This window comes from Scyliorhinus canicula, chromosome 19, assembly GCF_902713615.1.
Source record: "Scyliorhinus canicula chromosome 19, sScyCan1.1, whole genome shotgun sequence".
Classification (NCBI taxonomy): Eukaryota; Metazoa; Chordata; class Chondrichthyes; order Carcharhiniformes; family Scyliorhinidae; genus Scyliorhinus; species Scyliorhinus canicula.
This window is the reverse complement of record NC_052164.1, coordinates 81,292,409-81,317,074: the sequence shown is the minus strand read 5'-3', so window position 1 is coordinate 81,317,074 and position 24,666 is coordinate 81,292,409. Positions and strand designations below refer to the sequence as shown.

General features: G+C 43.5%; 1 protein-coding gene across 2 annotated transcripts in view; it reads right to left on the bottom strand.

Annotated features, from left to right (window-relative positions):
* The window catches only part of LOC119954448 (CXADR-like membrane protein), a 165,310-nt gene that overhangs the window by 40,774 nt on the left and 99,870 nt on the right, over positions 1-24,666 (bottom strand). For both annotated transcript variants that reach the window (XM_038779667.1, XM_038779666.1), the window contains exon 2: positions 5,494-5,651. In XM_038779667.1, coding sequence (XP_038635595.1) covers positions 5,494-5,651 — 158 coding nt within the window. The remainder of the gene's footprint in view (positions 1-5,493; positions 5,652-24,666) is intronic.

Genomic DNA, 24,666 nt, shown 5'->3' with positions numbered 1-24,666 from the left:
ACAGTTTCTGTGAACCTGTGCAGTGTCCAAAGAAAGGTCCATTGCAATTCTTTGTGAGTGAGGATATCTGCTGCAAACCTTCTTGCCTCGAGCAACAATTCGCCATGAAGTAAACAAAAAGGCGTCAAATCAGGAAAGTCTGTCCCCATCAATGCTGCATCTTCCAAGGGCAGGCTGTCTAACCATGAAAGGTACCAGACCTATTTAATTGCTTGAATTAATGCTCTACAGAAATAGACTGCTCAATCCATTGAGCCTACCCTGTCATCTTGTTAGCTACTGACAGCTCTATCTTTTTCATTCTTATTTCCTTCCTGTTTTTCCATACACTTTCTTCCCAGGTAAACATGCATCTCCTTCCAAATCACTGAATTGGCTTTATATGTGATCCTCTGTGGTTGTATCTTTCATAGTCTCACATGTCTTTGTCTGAAAATATCTTTCCTGCATTCATTTCTAACGCGCTTAAAACATGAATTCTCAGGTCATGTTCCCTTATTCTGGATTCTACGAGTGAAGGGAAGAGTTGTGCCTTATCTACTAAATAAATTCCCTTTGCTATTTTATACATCTTTTTTTTAAACAAACAATTTATCAAGGCATTTATGGTTTTAGAACAACAAAAGATACAAATACAAACGTAAACATAATTCAGTGCTTAACACCCTCCCCCTAACCAACAACCATACCCTGCCAACCCTGCCAGCTTATACACACAATCCCCAAGACCTTCCATCTCCTCTCGCTAATCCTGCCTAAATTTAACTAAACTAAACGAACTCCCCCTGCCCCCCTTATTCCCTAACCCCCCCCCCCCCCCACCCTTATTGTATCTGCTAACAGTTTAGTTTTCCCCGAAGAAGTCGATAAAGAGCCAACCCTAGCATTGATCCTCTCAGGACAAACTGTGGTGGTATGATTTGCATAGCTGTCTGCCATTGGTGCAGAACACTGGCTTACCATTGGCCCTGGTCGGTCATGTGCCTCTCGACCGATTGGTTGAGACCAGTCATGTGACGGCTCACCGATTGGTCGAGAGGCTGAGTTAACCCCGCCTCCAGAGCAAGGTATAAATACCCAGAATGCCCGGCGGTCGTCCATTTACTGTAGTCGACCGCAGGGCAAACTTCTAGCTTATTAAAGCCTAACTTTTGTACAGCAACTCGTCTCGCATTCGATTGATGGTTCATCACAAACTTAATTTTCTCGGGCCTGAGAAACCCGGCCATGTCACGAACCCATACCCCCGATTTCGGAGACTCTAAGTCCCTCCACGCTAATAGGATCTGTCTCCGGGCTACCAAGGAGGCAAAAGCCAAAACGTCAGCCTCTCTCGTCCCCTGGACTCCAGGGTCTTCTGACACTCCAAAGATGGCCCCTCTGGACTCTGCGCCACCCTCGTTTTTAGCTCCGTGGACATGACATCCTCAAATCCCTTCCAGAATCCCCTAAGCCTCGGACACGCCCAAAACATGTGGACATGGTTTGCTGGCCCTCCTGCACACCTCACACACCTGCCCTCTACCCCAAAAAACCTGCTCATCCGGGCCACCGTCATGTGTGGCTGGTGAACCACCTTTAATTGTACCAGGCTGAGCCTGACACATGATGAGGACGTGTTGACTCTACTCAGTGCATCCTCCCACAGACCTGCCTCCAGCTCCTTACCCAGCTCATCTTCCTACTTGCGCTTTACCTCCCCTATCTGGGTTCCCTCCCACTCCATGAGCTCTTTATGAATTTCCGAGACCTTGCCGTCCCCCACTCCCGTTTTTGACCTGTATCCCCTGTGGCGGTAGAAACGGGAAGGTCGAATCCTGCCTTCGCACAAAGTCCCTCACCTGCAGATAGCGAAACCCATTCCCACCCGGCAATTGGAACTCTTCCTCCACATCTCCAAACAAGGAAAGCTCCCATCAATAAACAAAACTCCCAGACTCTCAATATCTGCTCTCTACCACCTCTGAAACCCCCCCATCCAACCTCCCCAGGACAAACCGGTGATTACCACAAATTGGAGATTGGAGCCCACACCGATGCTCCCTCCACTCCCATGTGCTTCCGCCACTGTCCCCAAACTCTCAGAGCCACCACTGCCACCAGGCTTGTAGGGTACCGGGCCAGCGAGAATGGCAGAGGTCCCGTTACAAGTGCTCCTAAATTTGTGCCCCTACTTGATGTCACCTCTACCCGCTCCCAGACCGACCCCTCCCCCACTACCCACTTCCTGATCATAGCTATATTTGTCGCCCAGTAGTAATTCCTAAAGTTCGGTAGGGCCAAATCCCCCCCCCCCCCCCCCCCACTCTTTCATTTGCTAAATTAACTTGGCCAGATTTAATTGATGTAACTACTTCCACCCACTAAATGCTGCCTTCAGCGCCTCCCATACCATTGCTGCCGAAACCTCCCTTGTGTCATTTATCTCCAAATAATTTTGGATGGCCTCCTTCACCCACCCGCACACCTCCTCATCTGTTAGTAGTCCTACATTTAATCTCCATTGTGGGCGCCGGCCCCCCTCCTTGCTCACTCGTAAATCCACCCAATGTGGGGCATGGTCCAACACAACAATCGCCGAATACTTGGCATCCACCATCCCCACCAGCAAGGCCCTATCCAAAACAAAAAAATCAATCCGGGAGTACCCTTTGTGTACATGGGAGGAAAAAGAAAATTCCTTCTCTTGGTCGTCTGAACCTCCATGGATCTACATAAAACATAAAACAGAACAGTACAGGCCCTTCAGCCCACGATGTTGTGCCGACTATTTATCCTAATCTAAGATCAACCTAACCTATACCCCTTCAATTTACTGCTGTCCATGTGTCTGTCTAAGAGTCGCTTAAATGTCCCTAATGACTGTGCGGGCAGCACAGTAGCATAGTGGTTAGCACAATTGCTTCACAGCTCCAGGGTCCCAGGTTCGATTCCCGGCTGGGTCACTGTCTGTGCAGAGTCTGCACGTTCTACCCATGTGTGCATGGGTTTCCTCCGGGTGCTCTGGTTTCCTCCCACAGTGCAGGTTAGGTGGATTTGCCATGCTAAATTGCCCTTAGTGTCCAAAATTGCCCTTAGTGTTGGTTGAGTGGGATTACTGGGTTATGGGGATAGGGTGGTGTGGGCTTGGGTAGGGTGCTCTTTCCAAGAGCCGGTGCAGACTCGATGGGCCGAATGGCCTCCTTCTGCACTGTAAATTCTATGATTCTATGACTCTGACTCCACCACCTGTGCTGGCAGTGCATTCCACACACACACCACTCTCTGGGTAAAGAGCCTACCTCTGATATCTCCCTTATATCTTCCTCCAATCACCTTAAAATTATGTCCCCTCGAGACAGTCATTTCCACCCTGGGGAAAAGTCTCTGGCTATCCACTCTATCCATGCCTCTCATCACCTTGTACACCTCTATCAAGTCACCTCTCTGCCTTCTTCACTCCAGTGAGAAAACCCTTGGCTTCCTCAACCTTTCTTCGAAAGACATGCCCTCCAGACCAGGCAGCACCCTGGTAAATCTCCTCTGTACCCTCTCCAAAGCATCCACATACTTCCTATAATGAGGCGACCAGAACTGGACACAATATTCCAAGTGTGGTCGAACTAGGGTTTTATAAAGCTGCAACAAAACCTCACAGCTCTTAAACTCAATCCCCTGTTAATGAAAGCCAACACACCATGCGCCTTCTAAACAACCCTATCAAACTGGGTGACAACTTTGAGGGATCTATGTATGTGGACCCCAAGATCGCTCTGTTCCTCCACACTTCCAAGAATCCTGCCTTTAACCCTGTATTCAGCATTCAAATTCGACCTTCCAAAATGAATCACATCACATTTATCAAGGTTGAACTCCATCTGCCTCTTCTCAGCCCAGCTCTGCATCTTGTCAATGTCTTGTAACCTGCAACAACCCTCAGCTCTATCTACAACTCCCCCAACCTTCGTGTCATTGGCAAACTTACTAACCCACCTTCCACTTCCTCATCCAAGTCATTTATAAAAACCACAAAGAGCAGAGGTCCGAGAACAAATCCTTGCGGGACACCACTGGTCACCGACCTCTTAGGCCAGCCTCCAGCCCTTGTCCCACGACTCCTCAGACCCGCCCTCGGGCGCCCATCGTCATTGACTTCCAATTTGTCTCCACGGGCCAGACCCTCCCCTGTCAGAACAATTCCCCCCCCCTCTCCCCCCATAACAAAATAACCATATCCCAACCCCCCATGACAAACTGATCACCTGCTCGCGCCCCCCCCCCCCCCACTGCGCTTCCGCGAGCTAGCCTGGTAGCCCCCGCATATGACGCCAAGCATCCTGACCCTCACTGATCTCCCCCCCCCCCGCTCGAAAATACAAAAGCAAATATTACAATCCCCAACAAGGATAAAGAAGAAAATTCCAACCACCATCCCCCATTAAGAACAAAGTTAACCCACATACAAAACTGAGCCACGGCCCAAAACCCGGTGCAAAACAACACATACAAAACCCAAAAAGAAAAAATAAATTTAGGAGCATGATAAGAAAACAACTATTCGCCCCCAAGTTCAATGTCCACCATCACCTACCAGTCTTAAACAAAGTTTATCACCTTATCTGGCTGATGCACAATCAATGGACACGAAACGTAGATGAAGACGGAACGATAGGCTTTAATACGCAAGAAGTGGACCCGGCAGCAGACGTACAGAAGAATGGCTGGCTGCCGGGGAACACGGGTTCTTATTCCCCGCCTCATAGGCAGAGCTACCTTCCTCTCAGAGGAACATGACATACTGGGCCAATGGGCAGCGAGTCCTCTGCACCAATGGCAGCTCACACTCCCAGGTACCGTAATACCCCTAGTCATACTACCACACTGGCCCTCAAAAGTGACCCACAAACGAACTGGGTACAGCATACGCTATTTTATTCATCTTAATGAAATCACCTCCTCATCTCCAGGGAATATAATTTACAATTATATTGAATAATTATCAATGAATTATAAATCCATTATATTAATTAGTAATAAATCATATTAATATAGTTTACCATTTCTCGAAAGATGGGATACTCAGGAATGAACATCATGGGGCTAAAATACACTAGAAGGCAGCAGCCATGTTGTAAACACTGCCTGACTTTCCTCTCCATTCAATACGTAGAGTATATAACAGCTGCTGTTCCATTCCTACCCCTTTTACCCCTCATTGCCTCCTCTGAAGTTGAATTTTAACCCCCTAATTCAGAAGTGCTCTGAATAAGTGGCCTGCAAGAAGGCTATAAACAGGCACTTGATCCACCCAAACTCTGGGTGACAAATGAAATTACAAAGAATCTTGCTGAGTTTTTAACTTTTAAAAATATTGCATAGTTGTGTTAAGGATCAATCATGTAGCAGCTGAATAAACTATAATGTAATGTGACGCAATGTAGTCATTACATTGACCGTTATCACAATTAGAATAATAATTGACTATAATGTAAACCATCTGAAAGGAATGCTCACCACTTTCTGATTGGGTTCAGAGTCTTGCAAAAGCCATTCAATATCCAGATTCTTTGATTGTAAATGACCAAAGCGATGCTGGCATGGTAGAACAACATCCTCCTGCTCAGCCTGCTTTAGAACAGACTGGGCAATCACAGTCCACAAGAGAGCATAACCTAAATCCCAAATAGAAAGGAACAATGTTAGGTACAGTACTAGAAACTGTTAAATCAGACGAGTCCACACATGCAATACCTCCAAACCTGCGATACTTGCACTGCCATGAATTCATTCTGTCGAGCTGATTTCCCTCAGAATGTGAAACTTTCCAAAGGACAGGCCTTTGTCAACCTTCTCCCTAGTCTCTATGCTACACAAAAGCTTAAATAAGGAAATAAAGAATTTGGCCCGACCAGTCCATATCAGCATTTACTTTCCACAAAAGGATCATATTGTGCCTCTATTCTGTCTCCAGTTCCTTTCTCATCTACCCATCTAATTTGTTATTGAATATAGAAGTCACATCACCAGATAATGAAGTAATATTCCCAGCATCTTTACAATCGTGCCTGCCTCTTTGCATTGTCAGTTGACACTCCAGCAACATTCCATGAACTACAGTGATCACACACTTCGGAGAACTTTCGCTCTCCATTAGCCATATCACTCTAAGGCAGCGGTGGGCAACCTAGGTTGTGTGGGCCGCATGAGAGGCCCTCCTTTATCTTAGTGGGCCACAAGATTGAAATCAGCCTTGTTCACTAACTATGACCCCCCTGAATAAGATTGGGCAGTATTCTCCGGTCTCCAGCCACGTGTTTCTCGGTGGTACACCTTTCGCTGGTGGAGGGATTCGCTTTTCCCGCCGCTCGTCAATGAGATTTTCTATTGAAGCCACCCCATGCCTCCGGGAAACCCCGGGCAGGGGTGCGCTGCCGGTGGGAAAAGAGAATCGCAAGGCCGGAGAATTCCAGCCATTAAATATATTTAATACATGCTGAATATTCATAACATTTTTCGTTCATGTGCTTGATCATTTATTTATTTTTTTAATTTTTCCAACAAGGGGACAATTTAGCCTGGTCAATCCACCTACCCTACACATCATTGGGTTGTGGGGGTGAGACCCATGCAGACAAGGGGAGAATGTGCAAACTCTAGATGGACGGTGATCCAGGGCTGGTATCGAACCGGGTCCTCAGTGCCATGAAATGAAATGAAATGAAAATCGCTTATTGTCACGAGTAGGCTTCAATGAAGTTACTGTGAAAAGCCCCTAGTCGCCACATTCCGGCGCCATTCCATGAGACAGCAGTGCTAACCATTGTGCCACCCTAATCATTTATATATTAATAGAATTATTGTCAAATTCAAATGGTAAATAGGAAATCAATATTTACACTTTGGACGCAGAGGGAACTCTCACACTCAACGTTGTGGAAGATCAGCACTTCACTTACTTTTAAAAGTGTGACACTTCAGTAATACCGGTAGGAAAATTACTAAACGAATGGAAATCAGCAGAATGTGGCAAACCTGCCCATGGGCAACAGCCAACAAAATGTCGCATTCAGAACGCCGATGAGCCACATGTGGCCCCCTGGCTGCAGGTTGTCCACTGTTGTTTTAAGGTTACTATTGTGGCGATATTCCCGTCTTCACTAGTTATAAAGAAACAGCTTTCATTTGCATAACATCTTTCTCATCATCTGGATTTCCCAAAGCCAATGAATTACTTTTGAAGTGCAGTCACTGTTATTACATCAGCAAATATGGCAGCAAAGTTGCACATTATAGAGTCCCACAAACCACCGAGACAAATTAGCTGTTAATTAATCAATCAGTTATGGTGGTGTTGGTTTGAGATAAATATTGGCCACATCACAGCACCATGCTCTTGGAACCTTTTGTGTCCAGTTGAACATGGAGGTGTGGCTTCAGTTTAATGTCTTGTGAGAGATGATATCTCCAACAAAACAGCACTCACTCAGTGCTGCACAGACATTTGTGCTCAAACCTGGATTCGGGATTGAAACTTCTGATTCAAAGACAAGAGCGGTATCACTGAAACAAATGGATATATGAACCTAAATCCTGTATCAGCTTTATTTGCCAGAACTAGCGACGCAGGAAGCTTAATTGTTTAATTGTTTATTAAATCTCAGCATTTCGAATTGAATCTCTGGGCTGGGTTTAATGAAGGTGAAGGGTCTCAACCAATGGTGGGAGCCTTGTCTTGCCTCTTTTTTGAGAAGGCCACCGATTTAATTGCCACTCAGGCACTTGCCAGACCAGTGGTGGGCCTTGTCAGGGGGTCAAGGATCCCCGGGGCCGCAGGTCCCAGGCCAGTAGCTCTTCTCAGGAGAGGTTGGGTGGTGGTCAACAGCAAAAGCATAGGGATGGAATTCGGCAGGACCTCGCTTCCTGATGCCAAGTCCCCAACAGGCACTGAGTGCCTTTGAACAAAAATGGTTTTGCTTATTACCCCCTGTCCGCCACCCGTATGTCGTGCCCCAGCCGGATTAATACCAGCAGGATGAGGCCTTTCAGTGGGCAATTAATTGGTCATTTATTAAGGGCTTTAATTGGTGCCATGGAGGGAAGGCCATCCAATGACCTCGCGCCAAGGACTTAATCGGGCTGGAGGGTCACTTCCCACTATCCTTTCATTTGATTAAATGTCTCCTCTACCAAACTCACCATGGGGGAGGGCACAAGATTTCAGTCACTGTCGCTCTTAGACATATTGATCAGGATTTTGAGGGCGTTTTGGGCTTTCCATTAATGAAAGATAATCACCACTTCCTCCAGAACAGCTGCATAATTGACAGTCTGATGGTCAGTGCATTATTCACTATTAAGATACTTCAGCATCATAATTCGGGTATTTTCATACCTGATGTGGTAAACATCCCTGGAGTAAGAGCAGTCAGAAACATTGGGGAGGGTGTAATATTTGTTTGACGTTTAGCTGCTGTTGTATAAAGAGTCAAAGGTACTGCTCCTTTTACAAACACCTTTATTCCACTTGAACAGACTCTGCTCAAAACTCTATCTTCACATCACCTGACACAAAGGCCACCTGAAGCCCCTTTACATATCAGTGTCAATTATTGGATACTTAACATAAATGAGACAACTAATTGGGATGTCTCTTGACCCATTACTTAACAATATTGATTTTGGGAAACAATGTAAAATGGGCGATATTGATTCCTGTTGCTATCACACATATCTCCTGAATTTTAGTTGTATCAAAGTCAAACCGAACAAAAATTGGGAGATGTTTATAATGTGCGGCCAAATTCACATTGCCAAAGTAAAATTGCATGCATCTGATCTAATTCAAAATTTTGCATGGACTGAAGGGCAAAATATTTCTCTGCACGTCCTCCTTCAAGCTTCCTACTGAACAAGGGCAGGAGCCCTGCCTTTTGAGGAGGTGAATATCAATTTAACTCAATGCAGTAACAAACATTTTTTCCCCTTATAACCCTCCCGAAGGATACTGCATCAGATTCCCCGAGACCGCCACTGAATTCGAGCTTCCCCAGTAATGGGGATTGGAGCATTGGAATAAAAGTCCTGACTGGAGTGCAGGTCGAGGAGGGAGATCTTTCAGGAAGTGGAGATTCTTGTATACCATAAATAAACTTAACCTTTGTTTTCTACCTGCTTAATCCATGCATGCTACTTTAGTGGATTCAACACTGGCGACGAGGATGGGATTGGCCGGGCCGTCCTTGGTCCTGCCTTCACATAGATTTTGCGGGGCTGTTCCAGGCAGCAATGTACCTCACCATCGTAGACATCCATTCAAGGTGGATGGCGGTCCATAAAATGCAAATTGCAACAGTTTGCGCCACCATCAACAGGCTGCGGCAATCTTTTAGCACACACGGGATAGCGGAGGTGCTGGTCTCGGACAATGGGACAGCTTTTGCAAGTGCGGAGTTTGGGGCATTCATGACCGCAAACGGCATACGACGCGTGCGTACCAGCCTGTAGCACCTGGCATTGAATGAATTGGCAGAGCGAGCAGTACAGATGTTCAAAAACAGAATGAGAAAGCAGATCTCGATTTCCTGGGAGACCTGTCTGGCACGATTCCTTTTTTGTGAGCAGACAACGCCACACATCACGACAGGGGTCACTCCAGCCAAATTGTTGATGGGTCTCTGCCTTCGTAGGCATTTGAGTTTCGATCTCCCAGGCATCAGCGGGAAAATCCACCAAGGGCAGAATAGAGCTGAGGCTGATGCATGCCAGCATATACCTTTGCATATTTCACTTTGGGGGACTTGGTGTACGTCCACAACTTTGGTGAAGACGCCACGTGGATCCTGGGCATTGTATTGGCCCAGACAGGATCGGTCTCTTATCGACTGCAGGTTCAGGGACGTGAGTTGAATTAGCACGTGGATCACCTCCATGGGCGCATCCCTGAGACGCCAGATCTGATTCCAGAGTTTCATGACCGAAACTGTTCCCAGCTTGAGTTACCGCCTCCGCCCCAGCTGCCGCCATTGGCCCCGCCCACATCTGCCGTGGAGAAGCCGGATTCGGACATCGCAGACGCCGAGATGCCAGATGAGGTCCCATTGAGCTCAGATTCCGAGACCGACATGGACGTCTTGCCACCACCGGAGTCCGTTGTGTTGATGTCCACAGCCGCTTCCATTCCAACAAACCCACCCAGGCGCTCTGCACGAAAAGGCCACTCCCCAGTTATCTATATGCCTCCGGGTGCCAGGAGGTCAGCCCCCGAAGGCTGCTCCTGGGCTACGAAGACTAAGGATTCCTTGGTCCCACACATGGACATGGATGTATCTCAGGGCTTTGGTGGGGGAGGGGTGTTGTAATCCTCTCAGAGGTCACTGCATCAGGACCATCAGATTCCCTGTGACCTCATCGGAATACAAGCTTCCCCAGCAACGGGGACGGGCCTTCTCTTTAACAAGGGATTAGATCACTAGTAAAGAAACCCCAACCTGGGCGCATGTCGAGGAGTAAGACCCTTCGGGGAGTGGAGATTTTTGTATATCATAAACAAACCTAACCTTTGTTTTCTACCTGCTTGATCCATGCATGCTACTTTAGTGGATTCTACACATAGTCCAGAAATGTAATGCACAAAATTAATTAGAAACAGCTAATGGATCAACATCGATAAAACACCATCATCAGACACATAAATGCTTCAGCTGGCAGAAACCTAATCAATCCTTCTTTTACAAATGGACTGATAGCGTCAATCAGTGGAAATTTCACAATAAGCCTTCACTGCCAGGATATTTTCATTCTTCCCCAACCCTCTCTTAATAAAGGGACAACTCGGAGCAAACAAAAAATACAGAGGCTTGGAAAATGGGGGCTAAGCAAAAATGGTTACTAAATGGTGCGACCAAAATTTGGAAAATCATCATCTCAGGAATGTAATTAATCGAATCAAGGAGAGAGTTCTCAACTTCAATCCGAATTGGAAGTGACAGACAGATGGGGAAGAGCCAGAGGTCAAAGAGACTCTTTCAGTGGCTTAAACAAGTCAAAGCAATAAAAAAAAAGAAATGAATGCTCCTGCTAATGGAACAAAGCTTTTAGAGAATGCAGATGTGGGGGATTTTGATGTGTGGTTTGGCTTTAGCTACAGGGCAATTTTTTTAAAAACTGACTGCTTGCTACAAAACGAATCCAAAGCAGGGACAACGGCAGGAAATGGACAGAGTGCAGTAACTTACACAGATCTTTCTTTGTAACAATCCTGAAACATCATCAAAATTACGCAACACAACCGGTCTGTTGAGCTGCACCCAAGAGTATGGCTACTGAACAGTGTGAATCCCATGCAGGTGGAAAGAAAATAATGATTGTAGTTCTCTCAAATGAAAATACCATTAAAAAGCAGCAATTGCCTCATCTCCAATTCTTTTAAGGAAATGGAATTAAATAAGGGATAATATTCCAATAGAAGTCAAAACAATTCCTTGCTCCAACAGAACTCTACGTGTTGTTCACATTGTTAAGTGCCGCATAGTGGATTCGAACTGCCTACGCTGATTTTATTTTATGTTCCCCTATACATCCTCACTCAAAGTCTACTGATCAACGGGTGCTCCGGTTTCCTCCCACAGTCCAAAGATGTGCGGGTTAGGTGGATTGGCCATGCTAAATTGCCCGTAGTGTCCTAAAAAGTAAGGTTAAGGGGGGGGGTTGTTGGGTTACGGGTATAGGGTGGATACGTGGGTTTGAGTAGGGTGATCATTGCTCGGCACAACATCGAGGGCCGAAGGGCCTGTTCTGGGCTGTACTGTTCCAGTCTTCTAGTCTAGTCTAGGTATAATTTGTAGCTACATATTTCACTGCTTAAAGTTTGCCATCTATAAAGTATATATTGGTTAACTGGACCTTTGAAAAACAATTGTCACCTTGATACAAATTATTGTGGGACGCAGTTAAATACAACTCTATGAGGAAGTGACTCTCAAAGACTTTTCCAGCTTTGTGAATGCTAAAGGAAAGCTTATATTGAGATATTAACAATGGTAGTTTATCTGAAATAAATTAGATTGAAGCTGGATTGGAAAGCTGTACTTTAATGATCAATACACTTGGAATGGACTGGGTTGATGAGAACAAAACCCATGCAATTGCTTAGAACAGCTATTCCACTGCAAGATCTGGCGAAGGACATGAGATACTGAACAAACTGTCCACACTACGCAGAGATGTTGAATGATTGAACTTTAGGTTCTCTTAGGAGGCTTCATGCCTTGCCAATACTAGCTCCCCACAGTCCCAATTCCATTTTCCTGCTCAGTGTTTATCTGACACACTCTTAAATATTATGACGGAATTAGCTTCATTAGTGTATATTCTTTGTTTTAGCCGCAAAGGGAAAGAATCAGAGGTGGCACACGTCGAGTTTATATAACAAAGTGCAAGGGGTTTATCGACAAGATGCTGCCCAAACAGGGCACAACAGTGAACTCCACAAAAGCCCACAAAATGCTCTGTTGACATAATTGCATAACATGTGACATTACACCAGCCCGTGGTGTTACTCTGATATATATCACCCCTCCCTCTTTAGTACTTTAGTGTCGGTGACATTTTTACTGAATCACAATCTTTGACACAGATTCAACACATTATGCCTAACGAACATTGTTATGTTACAGGTACATATGTACTTTAGTCAGACAGTCTCTTGGGTGGACATCTGTCTCGTTTTTGGCAGAAGATAACATTCAGGAACTCGGCTCTAAGGGGTTCTAGGAGCGTCTTCTTGTTCACTGGCTGGTGTTACATCTGGCGAAACCAACTCAGGAACCATCTTTGGTAGTGTGGATGACTCTGCCGTAACAGATTCCATAATTTCAGCAGTTGTAGACCTCAAGTCAGACATGTCACCGTCCATACACTGTGGTGAAAACATCTGGTACAGATTCTGTACTCTCACTATGTGCAGACAATCATTGGTCAGCGTGCCAAAGCCAAACTTGTTCATCATCAGATTGTACGTATATGAAATTGGACCAGTTTTCGCTAATACAATTGCTTGAGTCTATTTTTCACCTGAGGTGTAATTTCTCGCAAGAACACTTTCCCCCTTAGTCAAGGACTCTGCTATTGGAATGTTGCTCCCATTGAGCCACTTGCATCTGATGGCATTGCCTAACTATCTCTGAAGTTGAAGGGAAGTCACAAGGCCGAACTATGTGTGTAGTTTCCTTTTGATCATCAGTATAGCCAGTGACCTTTGTGTTGTTGAATGCGTAGTGTTTCTATATGCCATTAGAAGGTTATTGACACATTAAGGTAGTCATGTGAGGAAGGTCGGAGAGGGGTGTGCAGGATTGTTTAAAAATACAATTGAGAGGTCATCTACAAAATTATTACAAAATGCTGCACAACATTCTTGGCATGGTGTATCATTCCAACATGTGTATCATTATATGTGCCATTATTATATGTATTAGTCTGTTATATGTATTGACATGTTGGTCTGCATGTAATCTTCATCCCTCTTCCTTTACTTTCCTGGATTAGTTGGATTTCATTGCAGTACATATTGATACAGTTGTTTTAAAGCAAGTTTGGCACCAATGCCATGCCAAAAGTTTCCTGTGCTGCAGCCAATTGCAGTAGATGGCTTGGCCCAACCTCATCCAGATCAATTTAAGCACGCTGACCTGTACACCTATTGTTGATTTGAAGCCTGTATTTCATTTACTTTCTGTCTGGCTTCCTCTCTATTCTCTGCTGATTGAAAGGAATGGTCTGTCATGTCTCACCAGGCCCTTTTATTCAGTAGAATACACATTGGTTTATTGCCTAAGGTCAATCAAGCTACACTCACATTTTTAAATGTGTTCTGTTGTGTTGTGTTTTGTCTTGTGTGTGTCTTGTGTTCTGCAATGCTCCTTTCCACCTCAGTCGATGTTACAAATGATATGAAAGCAGACTTTGCTGTTCCGTTGATGAGGGTTCCTCAGCTATTTTGGACTTTACAGCCCCCTAACTACCAAAAATGTCCTTATATCACTACATTACCAGGATCTGCAATAACTAAATAGGCAAAACAGTTGCGGCTCTATGACTTAAAATATGTCCATTAGAAAGTAATAGTGCCTGTTATAAGGTCTGGAAGAACTGGGAAATGAACTCTTGTACACCTATCTCCTTCCTTGGAGTTGCCATTCTGCTTTTAGTTGCTGATTTGGTTCACGATAAAATTAGACGCCTCTCATTCAATGATGAAAACTATATCCAATAAATATTATAATTCAACACGTATAATACTTTGGATAAGTTCCGCTAAGCATTTTGTTAGGCTCTTGTTAAGTATTCTATCCTCTCAAACCATAGGCCAGTCTCAACACGTAAACCATAGTGTAGCACCCAAATAAAAACATTGACTCTGTACCAACCATCTGAAAGAGCACCCGACCCAGGCCCACACCCCCACCCTACCCACATAACGCAGTGCCCCCACCTATCCTTTGGACACTAAGGCACAAGTTAGCATGGTCAATCCACTTAACCTGCACATCTTTGGACTGTGGGAGGAAACCGGAGCACCCAGATGGAACCCACAAGACACGGGAGAATGTGCAAACTCCACACAGACAGTCACCCAAGGCTGGAATTGAACCCGGGTCCCTGGCACTGTGAGGCAGCAGTGCTAACCACTGTGCCAGCGAGTTGAAAAAAGAGTCAATAAAGATTTTTTTTAAAAAATGGATTGGTACTTGAGGAAAATAAACTTGTCGAACTATGGGAATAGAGTTGGGGGAATGAAACCGATTGAATTGCTCTACAGAGAGTTAGCATGAACTCGATGAGCCGAATGGCCTACTTCTGTGCTGTAATCACCATAACTCTGGCACTTATTATATCACTTTCTAGCTAAAAATAATGAAGTCAGGAATTTCCCTACCTAGGCATTAAAAATTCCAGAACTAGCTACTATTTCTAGATTTGTCAACAAATGTCAGTAAAAGTATACATACACAAGACTCATTGACAAGATACTGGCCTCATTTAAAGGAACGGAAAAATAGTTTATCTTATATGTCAGTGAACTATTTAGTCAACTAAAAAAGTATTAACTTCTTGTACACTGCAATATGATTTTTAAAGATTATTGTATGCAATAATTTATTTAAAAAAAAGAAATACCATTGTACATTCCTCAAGCCTCAATAAGCAACATTGTTTAGCTGATCATTTATGATGGACCACATATGTTAAAGTGGCAAAAATGTTGACTAAATAATAAATGAAATGGCCACCCTCCCAGATTTGGGGTTTAACATTGTTATTTTCAGCATTCATGTTGTATTAATATTTGCAAGTTCCAGGGACCGATACACATTCTGACATAAACAAGGCTATGACTCGTAACAGAACACTGTACTGTACAGATTTAGATCAAAGTTTAACAATACCATATTCTGCAATAACAATGTTAGCAATGTTAGGACAGACAATAAGCGCGTGGAGCTTGATCGAATATACTTTTCAGCTGTGTGTGGACATTGTGACACACAGTGAGACAACAATATCGTCACTGAAACAGTTTGATGATTTCCAGTTTAATGTTGTAATTTTTGTTACGATTTTGAATAAAGTTGCAATAAATTCAATGAAATGGATCATTCAAACGCCTCAGTCATAACATTTGGAATTCTATCCAATACACTCAAAGCTACAACTGTGCCAATAGGACCAATTTATAAACACCAAGCTGGACACCCTTTAAACTTGGCTGAAGGTAATTAAGAAGAATAGGAAAATACATGACTATTATTTTGGTATCATTAACTGTATTTATGACTATCAGCTGAAAAGGGAGCTTGAATTACTAGCTATTACTCACTGCCAGACATTTGCCTTTATATTTTGGTTGATTTAATGTTTTTGACCATATTTGTACATAATTCAAATTTGTGATTGGCATAATGATTGATGTTACTATTTATGAGACACCTTTGAGGATTTATGTTTTAGTTTTATGGGGGGGGGGGGGTCACACTGCAACCAGATGTTCTGATCCCAATGTTGTGCTGATACTGGTTCTATAAGGTGTAGAAAGCTTGCAGAAGGTTGTGCTACACGCTCTTCCACCTACACAGAAATTCTTGTCTACGCGGCTCTGCTCACCATTTGGAAAATTGCTGCTCTTCTCTTTGTCTCTTGCCCACAGTACCGAACAGAGATTATGGAGGATTTGGGCACAAGAACATTGAATGTTGGTCACATCATATTAGACCTCCTTATTTTGAAATTCTCTGTCATACGTGAAATTCTGCCACATGAAGACAGGCAAGCCACCCGGTCTCAGGTTTCAGTCATGGCGTCTTTAATTGTTTGGTAGATGCTGTAAAAGAGTTGTGTCGTTCAACCTACCTTCCAAATGGTCCTGCCAGTTGAAACTCAGTGCATATGAAATTATGGCTAGAATTATACGTGTTGGGTGACATTTACTGGCCTCCCCATGTTTCTTGGGGACGGAAGGAGGCCTGCCATTGGCCGGCGGCAAGATCTTCTGGTCACGCTGCTATTAATAGGATTTTCCACTGAATCCACCACACGCCGCCAGGTAACCGGCTGGTCCCGCTGACGTGAACAGCCGGAAAGTCTCACCAGTTATTTTCCAGGAATGTGGGTGCCATTGGAAAGCCAATATTTATTACCCATCCCTAATTACCCTTGAGAAGGTGGCGATTCGCCTTCTTAAACAACTGCAGATCTTGTGGTGTAGATGGATCCACAGTGCTGTGAGGTGGAGAGTTCCTGGTTGATGAGCCAGCAATTATAAACCAACAGCAATATTTCCAAGTCAAAATGGCAAGTGATCTGGGAGGGAATAAGGAGGTGGTGGTGTTCCTATGTGATCGATGCCCTTGTACTTCTAGGCGGTAAAGTCATGGGTTCGGAAGGTGCTGTCAAAGGAACTTTGGCAACTTGCTGCAATGCATCTTATTGATGGTACACACTGTAGCTAAAGTAGCAGAAAGAATCAATGGTTGAGGTAGTGGATTAAGGTTCCAGTCAAACAGGTGGCTAGCTTCTCGAGTGCTGTTGGAGCTTCACTCATCCAGGCAAATTGAGAGTATTCACAAACTTAACTGGACCAGCCACATAAATAGCGAAGTCATGAGAGCAGGTCAGAAGTTGGGTATTGTTTAGCATGTGACACACTTCCTGATTCCCCAGAGTCTTTCCGCCGTCTAGAAGATAGGAGTGTAATGGAATTTGGTTGAAAAGTCATTAATCAAAAGAGAGGAAATACTTGTTTAAAGATTACATTTTAAAATGGAATAGAGGAACAGAGGGACGATCATGTGCAGGTCATTAAAAATGACCACACAAATAGCTGAAGGCATAAGAGACCAACATCATATTTGTTTTTGAATTATGGGTATGGAATACAAAGCAAGGAGGCAATGTTAGGTCTACAAGAACTTCTTGAGACCACAGTTGGAGTATTATGTTTAGTTTTGGGCACTGACTTAAAGGAGGGATATTAAAAAGATAAGGCACAGATTCACTCGGATGTTACCCAGGATAAAAGGTTAAAAGTTATAAGGCCATTTAACATTCCTCTTTGCTTATTCAACTTCCATGTACACATGAATCATGGTGAGGTAGAACAAAAGAAATGCAGATGGTAAACTTTTATGATGATGCTGACTTGGAGTACAGCATGCCACAAGACTTGTTAACTGCTCAAACCAAGACAATGATGTTTGGTGCCAGGACACGTGTTAAAACAAAGTAGATCCATTGCAGATGGTGCCAAGAGAAGCCATGGCATGACCAGGTACAATGGTGTGCAAGTCACTATGCCAGGATAGGGATGCCCTTTCCATGATCACATTATTTAAATTAACTGCAAAAATAAATATGTCGGCCTTGCCAAAAATGCTGTTTTTTCAAACATTGGAAGAGCAATGGAACTTGTAAAGTTTCACACAAGGCAATTACATGTCAAGCTTTCTGTACTCATTTGGAGAAAGATTTGGCCTTCCAACACTGCCTGTAGGGATTTTCCTCCAGTCCACAGTTTAGGCCGTGCTAGACCCCTCAAAGCACAGAGGCTGTACTGATCACAGTGTGGAACCGATGTCCCAGAGTGCGCTACTTGTTCTGAAATTTGAAAAAACCTTTACATATTTTCCAGTTTACATCATGATGGATGTCGTGTCTGATGAAATGATCTCCTTTTCTCCAAGTATTTCCTGTGGCACCCCACACCCCTCTCTTTTAATCGGAAAGCTTTCACGCAAAGTAATTAAAATGTCCACCCATCAATTTACGTTGATCGGGCTCAGATTTTCGACTCCACATTAAAAGCATATCCAACAAAATATGGAAGAGGAACCGTTCTTTCATGCACTCAAGATCTATGTAAGCAATTTTGTTCAATTTCGAAGGCTGGCTTAAGCTTTTTGCAACATCTGGTTCTGGGATATAAAATATTTTATTTTCTTTAGAGAGCAGATGCAAGTGCTTTGAGCCAAGAGAGGTCAAGCCTCCCTCGCACAGGACTGTTGTCGGGGACACGCTGCATTGTGCTCAGAGAAAGACCCGCACACATCCATGTACAAACCCTACTCTTGGAATTATTTCTTGAGAGAAACATTTATCCTATGCTCACTTTTAATCCCCTAATATACTGGTATTTGATGCAGCAATGACAAGAAAAATTCATCTCATAACAGCTTTGGAAACATATTCCCTAAATCACAGAACATAATTAAATTCATGTGGATTTATATGGCAGAGGAAACTGGAAAGTTCACAAATGTATACTTGTATCATTTCTGACATTAAATTCAGGGTGAGATGAGCACATGCCATCTGCAATGCCATGGGTAGAAATATCAGATTACTTATATTATTCGGGTAGAAATGCCTTTCTTTTAAACATTTTGTTGCTATTTGTCACCCTTGCCTTTCCTAATGGTTTGTGCAAGGTTCTAGGGATTACAGGTAACATCTGATACCCAGACAGAGTGGTCACTACACAAGCGTGGCCAGTAGGACATCCCAATTGAGCCTTATTCTGTTTACAACCAAAATCCACAAATAGAAAATTCCAGAGGAGTCATTATTCAAGTGGGAATGTTGGCTGCTTTTCCTAACGCTAACGTTGGCAGCCAGGATGGCAATAGCACCTTTACTGCAGCCCCAACTTACACAGTATTACATAGTATAAGACCATTAGACCATATGACATCGGAGCAGAATTAGGCTACTTGACCCATCGAGTCTGCTCTGCCATTCAATCATGACTGATATTTTCTCATCCCCATTCTCCTGCCTTCTCCACATAACCCCTGATCACCTTATTAATCAAGAACCTGTCTTTCTCTGTCTTGAAGACACTCAGTGATTTGGCCTCCACAGCCTTCTACGGCAAAGAGTTCCACAGATTCACCAACCTCTGGCTGAAACAATTCCTCCTCATCTCTGTTTTAAAGGATGGTCTCTTTAATCTGAGATGGTGTCCTCTGGTTCTAGTTTTTCCTACAAGTGGAAACATCCTCTCCACACCCACTCTATCCAGGCCTCGTAGTATCTTGTACATTTCAATGAGATCCCCTCTCATCCTTCTAAACTCCAACGAGTACAGACCCAGAGTCCTCAAATGTTCCTCATACCACAAGCTCTTGATTCCGAGTGAATCTGTGCCTTATCTTTTTAATATCCCTCCTTTAAGTCAGTGCCCAAAACTAAACATAATACTCCAACTGTGGTCTCAAGAAGTTCTTGTAGATCTAACATTGCCCCTTGCTTTATATTCCATGCCCATAATACAAAAACAAGTATTATGTTGGTCTCTTATGCCTTCAGCTATTTGTGTGGTTATTTTTAATGACCTAAAATGTAATCATTCAACAAATATTTCCTCTCTTTTGATAACATGCTAAAGAATACCCAACTTCTGACCTGCTCTTGTGACTTTGCTATTTATGTGGCTGGTCCAGTTAAGTTTGTGAATACTCTCCATTTGCCTGGATGAGCTTGGAACCTTTGGGTCCATAATACTCAACTATTTACAGGACAGGATTGCTAATCATCAGGGAACTCACACTCGTATAATTCATCATGTCTGGTTTATTCCTTTGTTGCTTTGGGTGGGTCTCAATGAAATTGTGAGTGTACAGAGACTATGCACTGATGTTGCTCAATGTAGCCACGAGGAAATTAATGTTGGCACGCTTCGTACACCAGGTCCAAGAAATCTTCAGCAGCACATCTTAAAATAAGTTAAAACATACTTCCACTCACATCTCAATTACCAAACCAACATGCCATAAGTTACATGCTGCCTCTGCAGTCCTGTCTTCCTTCACGATGAACTAGGTGCAGGATTTCTAAAATATAATCCTGTGTGGAACAATCACAGTACCGACGGTACATGTAATGTAAGATGAGTCATAAATACATTTTTTTTTAAACATTCAAATTGCTTAGACTGGGGTGTAAATTGAGCCCAGGCTGATGGAGTGAAAGTTCTTGCTCTGATAGCTGTAGGGTCTTTTGTGAAATTAATGATGCCATTCCCAAACCTGCGAATCTGAGACTTAAGAAAACTCTTTAATTTTCTTCCAATAGCTCAGCAGTTTTACGCAATGCAGTGAGATACAGACTGGTAAGAGCACAGATTCAGACCTATAATTAGCTCAGCACCCCAGAATTCGCTTCAGAAAAGTCAGCCAGATTTTCACATGTGTGCTTCTCAGCTAAAGATTTGCATATGTGAGACACAAACTCAGACAGCCATGGACTGTACAATGTCGCTTCATTCAAATTGTTGAATAATTCCTTCTTTTTCCTAATTCAAAAAACTGCTTTATAATGTCTGAAATAGCAGCACGGTAGCCTTGTGGATAGCACAATTGCTTCACAGCTCCAGGGTCCCAGGTTCGATTCCAGCTTGGGTCACTGTCTGTGTGGAGTCTGCACATCCTCCCCGTGTGTGCGTGGGTTTCCTCCAGGTGCTCCGGTTTCCTCCCACAGTCCAAAGATGTGCAGGTTAGGTGGATTGGCCATGATAAATTGCCCTTAGTGTCCAAAATTGCCCTTAGTGTTGGGTGGGGTTACTCGGTTATAGGGATAAGGTGGAGGTGTTGACCTTGGGTAGGGTGCTCTTTCCAAGAGCCGGTGCAGACTCGATGGGCCGAATGGCCTCCTTCTGCACTGCAAATTCTATGAAATAGATCATATATAGATAAAAAGGTTTTTGAGTATCAGATTTCAATACAGTTTGCAGTTTGATGGTTCGGTCAAACATCATTTGTAGACCTCTTGTGAGTTTCTTTCTTCTGCCATATATCCCATCAATATTTCATAAGCTACATACAATTGAGTCTTATCTTCTCTCAGGAGAGGTACAATGAAAATACAACATTGTATGAATTGTGAATTGGTAGAAATCATGAATAAAACGGTGAGCAATTTAGTTTACAGTCGATATTGTTAATATTTTGAACTCTTAAATGATGCAGGATGAACCTTTGATCATACCAAATAGAGGGTGACTAATCCATATGATTTGTGATATGAATGAATATTCCAGCACTTTGTGCTTTTCGAAGCAGATGTAAATTGCAACATGAGTAATCAGTACAGCTAAACCCCTAAGGATACTGTGACTGTAAACTATGGACAATCAATCTTATGAATCACATAATGTAGGAAATCGGAAAGTAACTTAAAGCCTAATGGCTGTAATTAACTGCCAACTTCATTTTCCCTCTATTTACCATAACTGCAGCACCAATTTTTAAAGCTAAGTGAGCGGAGCGCTTTATTTTCCCTTTTCAAGTTTATGTCTGAACAGAAGTAACATGTATGCATGAACCGATGGCCATATTAATCAATCAGTCACAATTGAACCATATGCAGCTCAAGTGTAACTTTTTAACCTGATATAGACTTCATGGGGATTTGTGATTTTACCAGATTTGCGTCCGTCTATAGATTTATGAATTTTACTAATAGTTATTTGCATTATTATATACTGTAGCCATCTAAGATGGCCACCTGCAAAGGACCATGGGAATTATGGCCAACCCAGGACCCAGACAGATACAGAACCTATGTGTATCTGAAACACAGGTAACCAGATCTGATCGAAACCCCTGATCGTTTGCATTTTAATGGCCCATTTTCCCAGGATAATAGAACTCCAATCAAGCAACCGGTACAACCACAGACTGATCGGCGCCACTCCCCTTACTCAGAAAGCCCAACTGCCAAGGTCAATGACCGCTAAGGATCCGCCCAGCTACCAAGGCTGTACCAAAGGCCCCTTTATTAGCCGAAATTGAAGAGTGATCAGAGCCCTGTCGAACGATTGGGTCCAAGATTAAGGACCGCCCCAAAGAGCGCGAAATCCCAGAAGGATAAAAGAGAGCACAGTTGTTCCGTCTCTTTTGGATCCGGCCTGTGCCAACCCAATCGTAGCAGGAACAGCCAGCCAAGTTCAAGGCCAACGATCGCTGCCTGACGGATGAGGCCAGCAGAGACAGAGCCACTTTCTTTGAACCAGCCAAGTGAAATCCAGATAAAGGCCTTATCCATTAGCACAGTGCCGGTTGCCCTGAAGTTAAGTATAGGTTATTGTAGCTGATAGGTGTAGTTTAACTCGGAGTAGATATTGTGTTTGCATGTCGAGATAATGCTTGTGTATGTAAATAAACCCCTGGTTCCAATCTCCCCCCATGAGTGGAAATATCCTCCTGGTATCCACCCTTCAAGTCCCTCAGGATCTTGTATGTATCAAAAAGATCATCTCATTCTTCCAAATTCTAAAGGTTATAGGCCCAATCTGCATAACGTCTCCTCAAAAGCCTGTTATCCCACTGCTTCTTTTTTAATATATAAATTTAGAGTACCCAATTATTTTTTTCCCAATTAAGTAGCAATTTAGTGTGGCCAATCCACCTAAGCTGCATATCTTTGGGTTGTGGGGGTGAGACCCACGCAGTCATGGGGAGAATGTGCAAACTCCACACAGACAGTGACCCGGGGCCGGGATCAAACCCGGGTCCTCAGCGCTGTTGGCAGCAGTGCTAATCACTGCACCACAGTGCTGCCCCCTAAGTACTGCTTCTAATGTAATTATATCCTGTTTCAAAATTGGAGACAAAATCTACACTATTTCCAGATGTGGTCTCACCAATGCCCTGTACAGCTACAATAAAACTTCCCTACTTTCAGATTCCACTTCGCTTGCAATAAATGCCAACATTCTATTTACCTTCCTAATCACTTGCTGTACCTGTATACTAACTTTTTTTGTGACTTGAACCAAGGCCCCTGACCCCTCTGTGCCACCGAGTGCTCCGATTTCTCTTTCTTTAAATAGTATACTGCTTTTCTATTCTTCCTGCCAAAGTGAACAAGTTCACAATTTCCAATATTGTACTCCATCTGCCAAATTCTTTCCCACTCATTGAACCTGTCTATATCCCTTTGCCGGCTCTCTACCTCCTCCTAATAACTCACCTTCCTACCTATCGTGGTGTCATCAGAACATTTAACTATCATACATTCAGGAGTGTGACGATGCTTGAAGGAAATGCTCATTGAGCATGAAGCTGAAAAGCACACTGAGCAGTTTAACATCTCTTCTGGCAACAGAACAGAACCATTAAAAACCGGGATACAATCTGGAGGGAAGACAAATTGAAGAGCAGAATAATCAAAGCGGGGAAAAGCAGTAGAACTTCAGCTGTTCCAGTAAAGGGTAAGAAAGTTCTAAAATGACAACAAAGTTAATCATTGTGAAAGAAAGGAGGTAGGAAGTTAAAGAGGAGCTCAGAGGAAAATCGTATCCGATTCCAGCAATCATTGCCAATGTGGGGGAGTCAAAGCCTCCTCCCTTTTCTGGGATTAGTAAAAGGGTTGTGGGTCTTTAAAAAAAAAGGTTAGATTAAATGCGGCACTCAGAGCTTTAGTCGAACTCAGTAACTTTGCAATACTGAAGTTTCAAGTATGTCATTAAAAATAACGATCTCTATGGCTACTTTTGGCTTAATCACAAAGAAGAGGATTAAAAATGAGAGATTATAGGCTCTGGAGCATTTCCTGCAAACTCCTCCGATGTTGACCTGTTTCAGCCTGGCGTTAAGCTAACACATGTTTCTATTATTATTTAGGCTCTCCCCTAATTTTGTGCGTGTAATGAACTCCAATTAGCTTTATTGGTTGGCCAATTGGAGTATGAGCTCCCTCAATGATAGCTCATTGAGGGGGCCCATATAAGCACCTGTGTTGGCTTTGTGAGCCAGTCTTAAGTTGACTGGACTGCTAGCAGCATTGTTTGGAGCTGCTCCTGTAATATTGTTATTGTAAATAAATATTGGCGTGGTGACGGAACTCCTGCCTCCCGTGGATTACTACAGTGGCGACGAGGTAAACTAAGAATTTTGCGGAGACCAGCTGCCGCACTCGGAGGGTAAGCCTTGCCATTTTAAAAATGCCGTTTTTTGGGAGGTTAGAGGCATTCGACCCGGCTAATGAGGACTGGTCCCAGTATGTGGAGAGAATGTGTTATTTCTTCCGGGCCAATGATATACTGACGGACGAAAGGAGACGGGTTATCCTACTGTCAGGTGCGGGCCCTCATCTTTCACCACTATACGTAGTCTGACTTATCCCAATGTGCCA